The 16,826-nt window shown below is 47.1% G+C and overlaps 1 protein-coding gene across 1 annotated transcript in view; it reads left to right on the forward strand.

Annotated features, from left to right (window-relative positions):
• mettl14 (methyltransferase 14, N6-adenosine-methyltransferase subun) overlaps positions 1-16,826 on the forward strand; it is a 59,481-nt gene that overhangs the window by 1,364 nt on the left and 41,291 nt on the right. The window contains exons 2-7 of the mRNA XM_045213899.1: positions 945-1,033; positions 1,530-1,617; positions 8,528-8,605; positions 9,972-10,059; positions 10,446-10,536; positions 13,120-13,261. Coding sequence (XP_045069834.1) covers positions 945-1,033; positions 1,530-1,617; positions 8,528-8,605; positions 9,972-10,059; positions 10,446-10,536; positions 13,120-13,261 — 576 coding nt within the window. The remainder of the gene's footprint in view (positions 1-944; positions 1,034-1,529; positions 1,618-8,527; positions 8,606-9,971; positions 10,060-10,445; positions 10,537-13,119; positions 13,262-16,826) is intronic.

A 16,826-nucleotide genomic window follows, 5' to 3' on the forward strand; every position in this document is an offset into this window, starting at 1 on the left:
TGTAACCACACCAGCCCTCGAGGACCTCCACATCCGGCTTCTTCACCTGCGGGATCAGCTGAGACCAGCCACCCGGACAGCTGATGAAACTGAGTAGTATTTCTGTCTGATAAAGCCCTTTTGTGGGGAAAAACGTATTCTGATTGGCTGGGCCTTGCTCCCCAGTGGGTGGGGCATACCAGCCATAATGGGAGTAAATTAAGGTAGTTGCTCAGCGAATCTCCATATTTGGTGATCAACTAATGTCTTTTGACATAACGCTTGCAGAGCTGGTTAACGGGAGTTTTAGTTTACCTTTTTTTTACTTGCATACCGCACAGATACTGGTTCAGCTTCTAGCTAACATTCGCATCTAACTAACTTGTCCGTTCCTCTCCTAGTTGGGAGCAGAGAGTGATAGCTTTTAGCTAACATTAGTAGTTAACTTACTTGTCCGCTCCTGTCCTAGCTAACATCTTTAGCTAGGACAGAAATTGACACATTTAAAAGAGATCTTAAAACACACCCTTTGCTTTTCCTCAGGAAGCTTTTTAGTCATTCAGTTTTTATTGTTATTCTTTTTTTTTTTTATATCCTCTTATGTTTGTTGTCGTAAATGTCTGTTGCATTGCATTCCATGTCTGAAATGTGCTGTGTAAATAAAGCTTGATTTTATTTGAACAGAGTGATAGCTTTTAGCTAACATTAGTAGCTAGCTAAATTGTCCGTTCCTGTCCTAGCTAACAGACAGCGATAGCTATTAATGTTAGCTAAAAGCTAACTTGTCCGATCCTGGCCTAGCTAAAATTAATAGCTAACTAACTTGTCCGTTCCTGTCCTAGCTAACGTTAGTAGCTAACTAACTTGTCCGTTCCTGTCCTAGCTAACGTTAGTAGCTAACTAACTTGTCCGTTCCTGTCCTAGCTAACGTTAATAGCTCGCTAACTTGTCCGTTTCTCCCGTAGTTGGGAGCAGAGAGTGCGGACAGTATCGGCGCCGTTCTGAACAGCAAAGACGAACTGAAGGCGATCGAGGAGACCAGAGAGACATGCAGGTATGACGCATACATACACCAATCCAACCAGATGTAAGACAGGTGTACCACACACCAATCCACCAGATGTAAGACAGGTCTACCACACACCAATCCACCAGATGTAAGACAGGTCTACCACACACCAATCCACCAGACGTAAGACAGGTGTACCACACACCAATCCACCAGACGTGAGACAGGTGTACCACACACCAATCCACCAGACGTAAGACAGGTCTACCACACACCAATCCACCAAGACGTAAGACAGGTGTACCACACACCAATCCACCAGACGTAAGACAGGTGTACCACACACCAATCCACCAGACGTAAGACAGGTGTACCATACACCAATCCACCAGACGTAAGACAGGTCTACCACACACACACACTTCCAGCAACCATTGAGTATTTCTCGATTCCTTGGGGACCCCCCAGAGTGTGTGCACATTTTTGTTCCAGCCCAGCCCTATCACTTGGTTTAACTATTCAACAAATTGTGTATGTGTAGGGCATCGTTCGATACTGCCGGGCCGAGCTCCAAGCGGAAGTCTCAGGTGGAGGGAGAGGACATAGAGGAGGACGTTGAGGAGCAGAAGGTAGGAAAAACGCACACCGATCCCTGAGAGGAACGTCTCTGCATTAGACTTTAGATCCCTGAGAGGAACGTCTCTGTATTAGACTTTAGATAAACGTGACTCATCTTCCAGTGTAGTATTATTGAAAATGAAATGCCTCCAGGAATGGGAGGCCACACCCCCTACTGGGGAAAGACAGTCCAGATAGTCCCCATAGAGAAACCCTGTCACCCCCTACTGGGGAAAGACAGTCCAGATAGTCCCCATAGAGAAACCCTGTCACCCCCTACTGGGGAAAGACAGTCCAGATAGTCCAATATAGAGAAACCCTGTCACCCCCTACCGGGGAAAGACAGTCCAGATAGTCCAATATAGAGAAACCCTGTCACCTCCTACCGGGGAAAGACAGTCCAGATAGTCCCCATAGAGAAACCCTGTCACCTCCTACTGGGGAAAGACAGTCCAGATAGTCCCCATAGAGAAACCCTGTCAGCCCCTACTGGGGAAAGACAGTCCAGATAGTCCCCATAGAGAAACCCTGTCACCCCCTACTGGGGAAAGACAGTCCAGATAGTCCCCATAGAGAAACCCTGTCACCCCCTACTGGGGAAAGACAGTCCAGATAGTCCCCATAGAGAAACCCTGTCACCCCCTACCGGGGAAAGACAGTCCAGATAGTCCCCATAGAGAAACACAACATGGTTGTATCACCACTGATACATCTCCTCCCTGTAGGAACCAGTTGGTCCAGATTGTATCACTCCAGCCTGGTGCCAGTCTGTCTCTGCATTGTCAAGCAAAACATCCTGGCATTTCAGTTCCATAAGGAGTTAGAGAGAGAGAGCAGAAACAGCCTGGCATTTCAGTTCCATAAGGAGTTGGAGAGAGAGAGCAGAAACAGCCTGGCATTTCAGTTCCATAAGGAGTTGGAGAGAGAGAGTAGAAACAGCCTGGCATTTCAGTTCCATAAGGAGTTGGAGAGAGAGAGCAGAAACAGACTGGCATTTCAGTTCCATAAGGAGTTGGAGAGAGAGCAGAAACAGACTGGCATTTCAGTTCCATAAGGAGTTGGAGAGAGAGAGCAGAAACAGCCTGGCATTTCAGTTCCATAAGGAGTTGGAGAGAGAGCAGAAACAGACTGGCATTTCAGTTCCATAAGGAGTTGGAGAGAGAGTAGAAACAGACTGGCATTTCAGTTCCATAAGGAGTTGGAGAGAGAGAGAGCAGAAACAGCCTGGCATTTCAGTTCCATAAGGAGTTGGAGAGAGAGCAGAAACAGCCTGGCATTTCAGTTCCATAAGGAGTTGGAGAGAGAGAGAGCAGAAACAGACTGGCATTTCAGTTCCATAAGGAGTTGGAGAGAGAGAGCAGAAACAGACTGGCATTTCAGTTCCATAAGGAGTTGGAGAGAGAGCAGAAACAGACTGGCATTTCAGTTCCATAAGGAGTTGGAGAGAGAGTAGAAACAGACTGGCATTTCAGTTCCATAAGGAGTTGGAGAGAGTAGAAACAGACTGGCATTTCAGTTCCATAAGGAGTTGGAGAGAGAGAGCAGAAACAGCCTGGCATTTCAGTTCCATAAGGAGTTGGAGAGAGAGAGTAGAAACAGCCTGGCATTTCAGTTCCATAAGGAGTTGGAGAGAGAGCAGAAACAGACTGGCATTTCAGTTCCATAAGGAGTTGGAGAGAGGGCAGAAACAGCCTGGCATTTCAGTTCCATAAGGAGTTGGAGAGAGAGAGCAGAAACAGCCTGGCATTTCAGTTCCATAAGGAGTTGGAGAGAGAGAGTAGAAACAGACTGGCATTTCAGTTCCATAAGGAGTTGGAAAGAGAGCAGAAACAGCCTGGCATTTCAGTTCCATAAGGAGTTGGAGAGAGAGAGCAGAAACAGCCTGGCATTTCAGTTCCATAAGGAGTTGGAAAGAGAGAGCAGAAACAGACTGGCATTTCAGTTCCATAAGGAGTTGGAGAGAGAGCAGAAACAGACTGGCATTTCAGTTCCATAAGGAGTTGGAGAGAGCAGAAACAGCCTGGCATTTCAGTTCCATAAGGAGTTGGAGAGAGAGCAGAAACAGACTGGCATTTCAGTTCCATAAGGAGTTGGAGAGAGGGCAGAAACAGCCTGGCATTTCAGTTCCATAAGGAGTTGGAGAGAGAGAGCAGAAACAGCCTGGCATTTCAGTTCCATAAGGAGTTGGAGAGAGAGAGAGTAGAAACAGACTGGCATTTCAGTTCCATAAGGAGTTGGAGAGAGAGCAGAAACAGCCTGGCATTTCAGTTCCATAAGGAGTTGGAGAGAGAGCAGAAACAGACTGGCATTTCAGTTCCATAAGGAGTTGGAGAGAGAGAGAGTAGAAACAGACTGGCATTTCAGTTCCATAAGGAGTTGGAGAGAGAGAGAGCAGAAACAGCCTGGCATTTCAGTTCCATAAGGAGTTGGAGAGAGAGCAGAAACAGCCTGGCATTTCAGTTCCATAAGGAGTTGGAGAGAGAGAGCAGAAACAGACTGGCATTTCAGTTCCATAAGGAGTTGGAGAGAGAGAGCAGAAACAGACTGGCATTTCAGTTCCATAAGGAGTTGGAGAGAGAGCAGAAACAGACTGGCATTTCAGTTCCATAAGGAGTTGGAGAGAGAGTAGAAACAGACTGGCATTTCAGTTCCATAAGGAGTTGGAGAGAGTAGAAACAGACTGGCATTTCAGTTCCATAAGGAGTTGGAGAGAGAGAGCAGAAACAGCCTGGCATTTCAGTTCCATAAGGAGTTGGAGAGAGAGAGTAGAAACAGCCTGGCATTTCAGTTCCATAAGGAGTTGGAGAGAGAGCAGAAACAGACTGGCATTTCAGTTCCATAAGGAGTTGGAGAGAGGGCAGAAACAGCCTGGCATTTCAGTTCCATAAGGAGTTGGAGAGAGAGAGCAGAAACAGCCTGGCATTTCAGTTCCATAAGGAGTTGGAGAGAGAGAGAGTAGAAACAGACTGGCATTTCAGTTCCATAAGGAGTTGGAGAGAGAGCAGAAACAGCCTGGCATTTCAGTTCCATAAGGAGTTGGAGAGAGAGAGCAGAAACAGCCTGGCATTTCAGTTCCATAAGGAGTTGGAAAGAGAGAGCAGAAACAGACTGGCATTTCAGTTCCATAAGGAGTTGGAGAGAGAGCAGAAACAGACTGGCATTTCAGTTCCATAAGGAGTTGGAGAGAGCAGAAACAGCCTGGCATTTCAGTTCCATAAGGAGTTGGAGAGAGAGCAGAAACAGACTGGCATTTCAGTTCCATAAGGAGTTGGAGAGAGAGAGAGCAGAAACAGCCTGGCATTTCAGTTCCATAAGGAGTTGGAGAGAGAGAGCAGAAACAGACTGGCATTTCAGTTCCATAAGGAGTTGGAGAGAGAGCAGAAACAGACTGGCATTTCAGTTCCATAAGGAGTTGGAGAGAGAGAGAGTAGAAACAGACTGGCATTTCAGTTCCATAAGGAGTTGGAGAGAGAGTAGAAACAGACTGGCATTTCAGTTCCATAAGGAGTTGGAGAGAGAGAGCAGAAACAGACTGGCATTTCAGTTCCATAAGGAGTTGGAGAGAGAGAGCAGAAACAGACTGGCATTTCAGTTCCATAAGGAGTTGGAGAGAGAGCAGAAACAGACTGGCATTTCAGTTCCATAAGGAGTTGGAAAGAGAGCAGAAACAGACTGGCATTTCAGTTCCATAAGGAGTTGGAGAGAGAGAGTAGAAACAGACTGGCATTTCAGTTCCATAAGGAGTTGGAGAGAGAGAGCAGAAACAGACTGGCATTTCAGTTCCATAAGGAGTTGGAGAGAGAGAGCAGAAACAGACTGGCATTTCAGTTCCATAAGGAGTTGGAGAGAGCAGAAACAGCCTGGCATTTCAGTTCCATAAGGAGTTGGAGAGAGCAGAAACAGCCTGGCATTTCAGTTCCATAAGGAGTTGGAGAGAGAGTAGAAACAGACTGGCATTTCAGTTCCATAAGGAGTTGGAGAGAGAGCAGAAACAGACTGGCATTTCAGTTCCATAAGGAGTTGGAGAGAGAGCAGAAACAGACTGGCATTTCAGTTCCATAAGGAGTTGGAGAGAGAGAGTAGAAACAGACTGGCATTTCAGTTCCATAAGGAGTTGGAGAGAGAGAGCAGAAACAGACTGGCATTTCAGTTCCATAAGGAGTTGGAGAGAGAGAGCAGAAACAGACTGGCATTTCAGTTCCATAAGGAGTTGGAGAGAGCAGAAACAGCCTGGCATTTCAGTTCCATAAGGAGTTGGAGAGAGCAGAAACAGCCTGGCATTTCAGTTCCATAAGGAGTTGGAGAGAGAGTAGAAACAGACTGGCATTTCAGTTCCATAAGGAGTTGGAGAGAGAGCAGAAACAGACTGGCATTTCAGTTCCATAAGGAGTTGGAGAGAGAGCAGAAACAGCCTGGCATTTCAGTTCCATAAGGAGTTGGAGAGAGAGAGCAGAAACAGACTGGCATTTCAGTTCCATAAGGAGTTGGAGAGAGAGTAGAAACAGCCTGGCATTTCAGTTCCATAAGGAGTTGGAGAGAGAGAGCAGAAACAGCCTGGCATTTCAGTTCCATAAGGAGTTGGAGAGAGAGAGCAGAAACAGACTGGCATTTCAGTTCCATAAGGAGTTGGAGAGAGCAGAAACAGACTGGCATTTCAGTTCCATAAGGAGTTGGAGAGAGAGAGCAGAAACAGACTGGCATTTCAGTTCCATAAGGAGTTGGAGAGAGAGAGAGCAGAAACAGCCTGGCATTTCAGTTCCATAAGGAGTTGGAGAGAGAGAGCAGAAACAGCCTGGCATTTCAGTTCCATAAGGAGTTGGAGAGAGAGAGTGCAGAAACAGCCTGGCATTTCAGTTCCATAAGGAGTTGGAGAGAGAGAGCAGAAACAGCCTGGCATTTCAGTTCCATAAGGAGTTGGAGAGAGAGCAGAAACAGCCTGGCATTTCAGTTCCATAAGGAGTTGGAGAGAGAGCAGAAACAGCCTGGCATTTCAGTTCCATAAGGAGTTGGAGAGAGAGCAGAAACAGACTGGCATTTCAGTTCCATAAGGAGTTGGAGAGAGAGCAGAAACAGCCTGGCATTTCAGTTCCATAAGGAGTTGGAGAGAGAGCAGAAACATCCTGGCATTTCAGTTCCATAAGGAGTTGGAGAGAGAGCAGAAACAGCCTGGCATTTCAGTTCCATAAGGAGTTGGAGAGAGAGCAGAAACAGCCTGGCATTTCAGTTCCATAAGGAGTTGGAGAGAGAGAGCAGAAACAGCCTGGCATTTCAGTTCCATAAGGAGTTGGAGAGAGAGCAGAAACAGCCTGGCATTTCAGTTCCATAAGGAGTTGGAGAGAGAGAGCAGAAACAGCCTGGCATTTCAGTTCCATAAGGAGTTGGAGAGAGAGCAGAAACAGCCTGGCATTTCAGTTCCATAAGGAGTTGGAGAGAGAGTAGAAACAGACTGGCATTTCAGTTCCATAAGGAGTTGGAGAGAGAGCAGAAACAGACTGGCATTTCAGTTCCATAAGGAGTTGGAGAGAGAGAGAGCAGAAACAGCCTGGCATTTCAGTTCCATAAGGAGTTGGAGAGAGAGAGAGCAGAAACAGACTGGCATTTCAGTTCCATAAGGAGAAGAGAGCAGAAACAGCCTGGCATTTCAGTTCCATAAGGAGTTGGAGAGAGAGCAGAAACAGACTGGCATTTCAGTTCCATAAGGAGTTGGAGAGAGAGTAGAAACAGACTGGCATTTCAGTTCCATAAGGAGTTGGAGAGAGAGTAGAAACAGACTGGCATTTCAGTTCCATAAGGAGTTGGAGAGAGAGAGTAGAAACAGACTGGCATTTCAGTTCCATAAGGAGTTGGAGAGAGAGTAGAAACAGACTGGCATTTCAGTTCCATAAGGAGTTGGAGAGAGAGTAGAAACAGACTGGCATTTCAGTTCCATAAGGAGTTGGAGAGAGAGAGAGCAGAAACAGCCTGGCATGTCAGTTCCATAAGGAGTTAGAGAGAGAGAGCAGAAACAGACTGGCATTTCAGTTCCATAAGGAGTTGGAGAGAGAGTAGAAACAGACTGGCATTTCAGTTCCATAAGGAGTTGGAGAGAGAGCAGAAACAGCCTGGCATTTCAGTTCCATAAGGAGTTGGAGAGAGAGCAGAAACAGCCTGGCATTTTAGTTCCATAAGGAGTTGGAGAGAGAGTAGAAACAGACTGGCATTTCAGTTCCATAAGGAGTTGGAGAGAGAGCAGAAACAGCCTGGCATTTCAGTTCCATAAGGAGTTGGAGAGAGCAGAAACAGCCTGGCATTTCAGTTCCATAAGGAGTTGGAGAGAGAGCAGAAACAGCCTGGCATTTCAGTTCCATAAGGAGTTGGAGAGAGAGCAGAAACAGCCTGGCATTTCAGTTCCATAAGGAGTTGGAGAGAGAGCAGAAACAGACTGGCATTTCAGTTCCATAAGGAGTTGGAGAGAGAGAGCAGAAACAGCCTGGCATTTCAGTTCCATAAGGAGTTGGAGAGAGAGCAGAAACAGACTGGCATTTCAGTTCCATAAGGAGTTGGAGAGAGAGAGCAGAAACAGCCTGGCATTTCAGTTCCATAAGGAGTTGGAGAGAGAGCAGAAACAGCCTGGCGCCGTGCTCTACCAATTGAGCTGCAGAGGACTCCAATTGAGCTAAATACTCCAATGATTGAGCTTGTCTTGCCGATGGAACCAATGGTGTAGTCCCAAATCCGCAAACCCTTCTGGCACTGTAAGCTCAAGCAATATTCTTGTTGAATATATGTTTCATAAGCGTGTGTGTGGTCTGTGTAGGAGGAGGTTCGGCCGATGGACCTGCGTGTGTTTCATAAGCATGTGTGTGGTCTGTGTGGAGGTGCGGCCGATGGCATGGGTGAGGACCTGCGTGTGTTTCATAAGCGTGTGTGTGGTCTGTGTAGGAGGAGGTGGAGGTTCAGCCGCCAGATGAGAGCAACCCTTATGAAGAGGTCTACAAGGACTCCAGCACCTTCCTCAAGGTACCACACACACCACATACACACTACACACACCACATACACACTACACACACACCACATACACACTACACACACACACCACATACACACACACACCACATACACACACACACCACATACACACTACACACACCACATACACACACTACACACACCACATACACACACACCACATACACACACACACCACATACACACTACACACACCACATACACACTACACACACACACCACATACACACACACACACACACCACATACACACTACACACCACATACACACACACACCACATACACACTACACACACCACATACACACTACACACACACACCACATACACACACACACACACACACACACCACATACACACTACACACCACATACACACACACACCACATACACACTACACACACCACATACACACACACCACATACACACTTCACACACCACATACATACACACTACACACACCCTGTTCTCTCTCTCTCTCTCTCTCTCTCCTACATATTCAGTTTCATTTTAAGGGCTTTATTGGCATGGGAAACGTGTGTTAACGTTGCCAAAGCAAGTGAAATAGATAGTAAACAAAAGTGAAATCAACAATAAATATTAACAGTGAACATTACACTCAGAAGTTCCAAAAGAATAAAGACATTTCAAATGTCATATTATGTCTATATACAGTGTTGTAACGATGTGCAAATAGTTAAAGTACAAATGGGAACATAAATCAACATAAATATGGGTTGTATTTACAATGGTGTTTGTTCTTCACTGGTTGCCCTTTTCTTGTGGCAACAGGTCACAAATCTTGCTGCTGTGATGGCACACTGTGGTATTTCACCCAGTAGATACAGTGGGGGGAAAAAGTATTTAGTCAGCCACCAATTGTGCAAGTTCTCCCACTTAAAAAGATGAGAGAGGCCTGTAATTTTCATCATAGGTACACGTCAACTATGACAGACAAATTGAGAGAAAGAAATCCAGAAAATCACATTGTAGGATTTTTAATGAATTTATTTGCAAATTATGGTGGAAAATAAGTATTTGGTCACCTACAAACAAGCAATTTTCTGGCTCTCACAGACCTGTAACTTATTCTTTAAGAGGCTCCTCTGTCCTCCACTCGTTACCTGTATTAATGGCACCTGTTTGAACTTATCAGTATAAAAGACACCTGTCCACACACACCCTGCTGTCTCTCTCTTTCTCGCACACACACACACACACACACACACACACACACACACACACACACACACACACACTCACACACACACATATACCTGCTCTGTGTGAGAGAAAGTGTGTGTTGTTGTAGATTAACTGTATGTCTCTGTCTGTCTGTCTGTCTGTATCAGGGTACCCAGAGTCTGAACCCCCATAATGACTACTGTCAACACTTTGTCGACACCGGACATCGACCACAGAACTTCATCAGAGACGTCGGTAAGACACTGTGTGTGTGTGTGTGTAACCTGTGTGTGTAATCTGTGTGTTTATGTGTAAGCTGTGTGTGTGTAATCTGTGTGTTTATGTGTAACCTGTGTGTTTATGTGTAACCTGTGTGTTTATGTGTAATCTGTGTGTTCCTGTGTAATCTGTGTGTTTATGTGTAATCTGTGTGTGTAATCTGTGTGTTTATGTGTAAGCTGTGTGTGTAATCTGTGTGTTTATGTGTAACCTGTGTGTTTATGTGTAACCTGTGTGTTTATGTGTAATCTGTGTGTTCCTGTGTAATCTGTGTGTTTATGTGTAACCTGTGTGTAATCTGTGTGTTCCTGTGTAACCTGTGTGTGTAACCTGTGTGTGTAACCTGTGTGTGTGTGTTTCAGGTCTGGCTGACAGGTTTGAAGAGTATCCTAAACTCAGAGAGCTGATCAGACTGAAGGATGAGCTGATCTCCACCACCAACACCCCTCCCATGTACGTCACAGGGTTTCCATGGCAGTCATCTAGCAGAAGGCCTGGTCCAGAGCAGAAGGCCTGGTCCAGAGCAGAAGGCCTGGTCCAGAGCAGAAGGCCTGGTCCAGAGCAGAAGGCCTGGTCCAGAGCAGAAGGCCTGGTCCAGAGCAGAAGGCCTGGTCCAGAGCAGAAGGCCTGGTCCAGAGCAGAAGGCCTGGTCCAGAGCAGAAGGCCTGGTCCAGAGCAGAAGGCCTGGTCCAGAGCAGAAGGCCTGGTCCAGAGCCATCAGGAGCTGTTAGGGTTATGGGCGCATCAACAGATTATTCACCTAGTCTGCTCGGGGATTCGAACCAGCGAACTTTCGGTTACTGGCCCAACACTCTTAACCGCTGCCTGCCGAACCCCCCCCCATGTACGTCACACCCCCCCTTGTACGTCTCCTCCCAATATACATCACCTCAAACCATTTATATTACAAAGAGACTGGACACTGTACCTCAAACCATTTATATTACAAAGAGATTGGACACTGTGCCTCAAACCATTTATATTACAAAGAGACTGGACACTGTGCCTCAAACCATTTATATTACAAAGAGACTGGACACTGTACCTCAAACCATTTATATTACAAAGAGACTGGACACTGTCAAACCATTTATATTACAAAGAGACTGGACACTGTACCTCAAACCATTTATATTACAAAGAGACTGGACACTGTCAAACCATTTATATTACAAAGAGACTGGACACTGTGCCTCAAACCATTTATATTACAAAGAGACTGGACACTGTGCCTCAAACCATTTATATTACAAAGAGACTGGACACTGTGCCTCAAACCATTTATATTACAAAGAGACTGGACACTGTGCCTCAAACCATTTATATTACAAAGAGACTGGACACTGTCAAACCATTTATATTACAAAGAGACTGGACACTGTGCCTCAAACCATTTATATTACAAAGAGACTGGACACTGTGCCTCAAACCATTTATATTACAAAGAGACTGGACACTACCTCAAACCATTTATATTACAAAGAGACTGGACACTGTCAAACCATTTATATTACAAAGAGACTGGACACTGTGCCTCAAACCATTTATATTACAAAGAGACTGGACACTGTGCCTCAAACCATTTATATTACAAAGAGACTGGACACTGTGCCTCAAACCATTTATATTACAAAGAGACTGGACACTGTGCCTCAAACCATTTATATTACAAAGAGACTGGACACTGTGCCTCAAACCATTTATATTACAAAGAGACTGGACACTGTGCCTCAAACCATTTATATTACAAAGAGACTGGACACTGTACCTCAAACCATTTATATTACAAAGAGACTGGACACTGTCAAACCATTTATATTACAAAGAGACTGGACACTGTGCCTCAAACCATTTATATTACAAAGAGACTGGACACTGTGCCTCAAACCATTTATATTACAAAGAGACTGGACACTGTGCCTCAAACCATTTATATTACAAAGAGACTGGACACTGTGCCTCAAACCATTTATATTACAAAGAGACTGGACACTGTACCTCAAACCATTTATATTACAAAGAGACTGGACACTGTGCCTCAAACCATTTATATTACAAAGAAACTGGACACTGTGCCTCAAACCATTTATATTACAAAGAGACTGGACACTGTGCCTCAAACCATTTATATTACAAAGAGACTGGACACTGTACCTCAAACCATTTATATTACAAAGAGACTGGACACTGTGCCTCAAACCATTTATATTACAAAGAGACTGGACACTGTGCCTCAAACCATTTATATTACAAAGAGACTGGACACTGTGCCTCAAACCATTTATATTACAAAGAGACTGGACACTGTGCCTCAAACCATTTATATTACAAAGAGACTGGACACTGTGCCTCAAACCATTTATATTACAAAGAGACTGGACACTGTGCCTCAAAGGTAGCTTAGTGGGTAAGAGCCGACTAGGTGAAAAATCTGTCGATGTGCCCTTGAGCAAGGCACTTAACCCTAATTGCTCTTTTAAGTCGCTCTGGATAAGAGCGTCTGCTAAATGACTAAAATGTAAATGTACTTTATTGAGGAAACGTGTACTGACTATGAATGTACTAACTACTGAGATATGTGGTGGTCCCACCTAGCTATCTGAAGATGAATGTACTAACTACTGAGATATGTGGTGGTCCCACCTAGCTATCTGAAGATGAATGCACTAACTACTGAGATATGTGGTGGTCCCACCTAGCTATCTGAAGATGAATGTACTAACTACTGAGATATGTGGTGGTCCCACCTAGCTATCTGAAGATGAATGTACTAACTACTGAGATATGTGGTGGTCCCACCTAGCTATCTGAAGATGAATGTACTAACTACTGAGATATGGGGTGGTCCCACCTAGCTATCTGAAGATGAATGTACTAACTACTGGGATATGTGGTGGTCCGACCTAGCTATCTGAAGATGAATGTACTAACTACTGGGATATGTGGTGGTCCCACCTAGCTATCTGAAGATGAATGTACTAACTGTAAGTCTCTCTGGATAAGTCTCTCTGCTAAATGACCAACGTGTGTGTGTAGGTATCTGCAGGCGGACCCAGAGCACTTTGACCTACGTGATCTGAAGTGTAAGTTTGATGTGATCCTGCTGGAGCCTCCACTAGAGGAATACTACAGGGAGTCAGGAATACCTCACACCGAACGATACTGGAATTGGGATGACGTGAGTTACTGTTGGGGGGGGGGATACTACAGGGAGTCAGGAATACCACACACCCAACGATACTGGGACTGGGATGACGTGAGTTACTGTTGGGGGGGGATACTACAGGGAGTCAGGAATACCACACACCCAACGATACTGGGACTGGGATGACGTGAGTTACTGTTGGGGGGGATACTACAGGGAGTCAGGAATACCACACACCCAACGATACTGGGACTGGGATGACGTGAGTTACTGTTGGGGGGGGATACTACAGGGGAGTCAGGAATACCACACACCCAACGATACTGGGACTGGGATGACGTGAGTTACTGGGGGGGGGGGGGGATACTACAGAGAGTCAGGAATACCACACACCCAACGATACTGGGACTGGGATGACGTGAGTTACTGGGGGAGGGGGGATACTACAGGGAGTCAGGAATACCTCACACCCAACGATACTGGGACTGGGATGACGTGAGTTACTGTTGGGGGGGGATACTACAGGGAGTCAGGAATACCTCACACCCAACGATACTGGGACTGGGATGACGTGAGTTACTGTTGGGGGGATACTACAGGGAGTCAGGAATACCACACACCCAACGATACTGGGACTGGGATGACGTGAGTTACTGTTGGGGGGGGATACTACAGAGAGTCAGGAATACCTCACACCCAACGATACTGGGACTGGGATGACGTGAGTTACTGGGGGAGGGGGGATACTACGGAGGCCTCACACCCGGGGGGATACTACAGGGAGTCAGGAATACCTCACACCCAACGATACTGGGACTGGGATGACGTGAGTTACTGTTGGGGGGATACTACAGGGAGTCAGGAATACCACACACCCAACGATACTGGAATTGGGATGACGTGAGTTACTGTTGGGGGGGATACTACAGGGAGTCAGGAATACCACACACCCAACGATACTGGGACTGGGATGACGTGAGTTACTGTTGGGGGGATACTACAGGGAGTCAGGAATACCTCACACCCAACGCTACTGGGACTGGGATGACGTGAGTTACTGTTGGGGGGGATACTACAGGGAGTCAGGAATACCTCACACCCAACGATACTGGGACTGGGATGACGTGAGTTACTGGGGGGGGGGGGGGGATACTACAGGGAGTCAGGAATACCTCACACCCAACGATACTGGGACTGGGATGACGTGAGTTACTGTTGGGGGGGATACTACAGGGAGTCAGGAATACCACACACCCAACGATACTGGGACTGGGATGACGTGAGTTACTGTTGGGGGGGATACTACAGGGAGTCAGGAATACCTCACACCCAACGATACTGGGACTGGGATGACGTGAGTTACTGTTGGGGGGGATACTACAGGGAGTCAGGAATACCACACACCCAACGATACTGGGACTGGGATGACGTGAGTTACTGTTGGGGGGATACTACAGGGAGTCAGGAATACCACACACCCAACGATACTGGGACTGGGATGACGTGAGTTACTGGGGGGGGGGGGGATACTACAGGGAGTCAGGAATACCACACACCCAACGATACTGGGACTGGGATGACGTGAGTTACTGTTGGGGGGGGATACTACAGGGAGTCAGGAATACCACACACCCAACGATACTGGGACTGGGATGACGTGAGTTACTGTTGGGGGGGGATACTACAGGGAGTCAGGAATACCACACACCCAACGATACTGGGACTGGGATGACGTGAGTTACTGTTGGGGGGTACTACAGGGAGTCAGGAATACCTCACACCCAACGATACTGGGACTGGGATGACGTGAGTTACTGGGGGGGGGGGGGATACTACAGGGAGTCAGGAATACCACACACCCAACGATACTGGGACTGGGATGACGTGAGTTACTGGGGGAGGGGGGGATACTACAGGGAGTCAGGAATACCTCACACCCAACGCTACTGGGACTGGGATGACGTGAGTTACTGGGGGAGGGGATACTACAGGGAGTCAGGAATACCACACACCCAACGATAATGGGACTGGGATGACGTGAGTTACTGTTGGGGGGATACTACAGGGAGTCAGGAATACCACACACCCAACGATACTGGGACTGGGATGACGTGAGTTACTGGGGGAGGGGATACTACAGGGAGTCAGGAATACCTCACACCCAACGATACTGGGACTGGGATGACGTGAGTTACTGTTGGGGGGGATACTACAGGGAGTCAGGAATACCTCACACCGAACGATACTGGAATTGGGATGACGTGAGTTACTGTTGGGGGGATACTACAGGGAGTCAGGAATACCACACACCCAACGATACTGGGACTGGGATGACGTGAGTTACTGTTTGGGGGGATACTACAGGGAGTCAGGAATACCACACACCCAACGATACTGGGACTGGGATGACGTGAGTTACTGGGGGAGGGGGGGGATACTACAGGGAGTCAGGAATACCTCACACCCAACGATACTGGGACTGGGATGATGTGAGTTACTGGGGGAGGGGGGGATACTACAGGGAGTCAGGAATACCACACACCCAACGATAATGGGACTATGATGACGTGAGTTACTGTTGGGGGGGGATACTACAGGGAGTCAGGAATACCACACACCCAACGATACTGGGACTGGGATGACGTGAGTTACTGGGGGGGGGGGGATACTACAGGGAGTCAGGAATACCACACACCCAACGATACTGGGACTGGGATGACGTGAGTTACTGGGGGAGGGGGGGGGGGGATACTACAGGGAGTCAGGAATACCACACACCCAACGATAATGGGACTGGGATGACGTGAGTTACTGTTGGGGGGGATACTACAGGGAGTCAGGAATACCACACACCCAACGATACTGGGACTGGGATGACGTGAGTTACTGTTGGGGGGGATACTACAGGGAGTCAGGAATACCACACCCAACGATAATGGGACTGGGATGACGTGAGTTACTGTTTGGGGGGATACTACAGGGAGTCAGGAATACCACACACCCAACGATACTGGGACTGGGATGACGTGAGTTACTGTTTGGGGGGGATACTACAGGGAGTCAGGAATACCACACACCCAACGATACTGGGACTGGGATGACGTGAGTTACTGGGGGAGGGGGGATACTACAGGGAGTCAGGAATACCTCACACCCAACGATACTGGGACTGGGATGATGTGAGTTACTGGGGGGGGGGGGGGATACTACAGGGAGTCAGGAATACCACACACCCAACGATACTGGGACTATGATGACGTGAGTTACTGGGGGAGGGGGGATACTACAGGGAGTCAGGAATACCACACACCCAACGATACTGGGACTGGGATGACGTGAGTTACTGTTGGGGGGGGATACTACAGGGAGTCAGGAATACCACACACCCAACGATACTGGGACTGGGATGACGTGAGTTACTGGGGGGGGGGGGATACTACAGGGAGTCAGGAATACCACACACCCAACGATACTGGGACTGGGATGACGTGAGTTACTGTTGGGGGGATACTACAGGGAGTCAGGAATACCACACACCCAACGATAATGGGACTGGGATGACGTGAGTTACTGTTGGGGGGGGATACTACAGGGGAGT

This window comes from Coregonus clupeaformis, unplaced genomic scaffold (genome assembly GCF_020615455.1).
Source record: "Coregonus clupeaformis isolate EN_2021a unplaced genomic scaffold, ASM2061545v1 scaf0170, whole genome shotgun sequence".
Taxonomy (NCBI): Eukaryota; Metazoa; Chordata; class Actinopteri; order Salmoniformes; family Salmonidae; genus Coregonus; species Coregonus clupeaformis.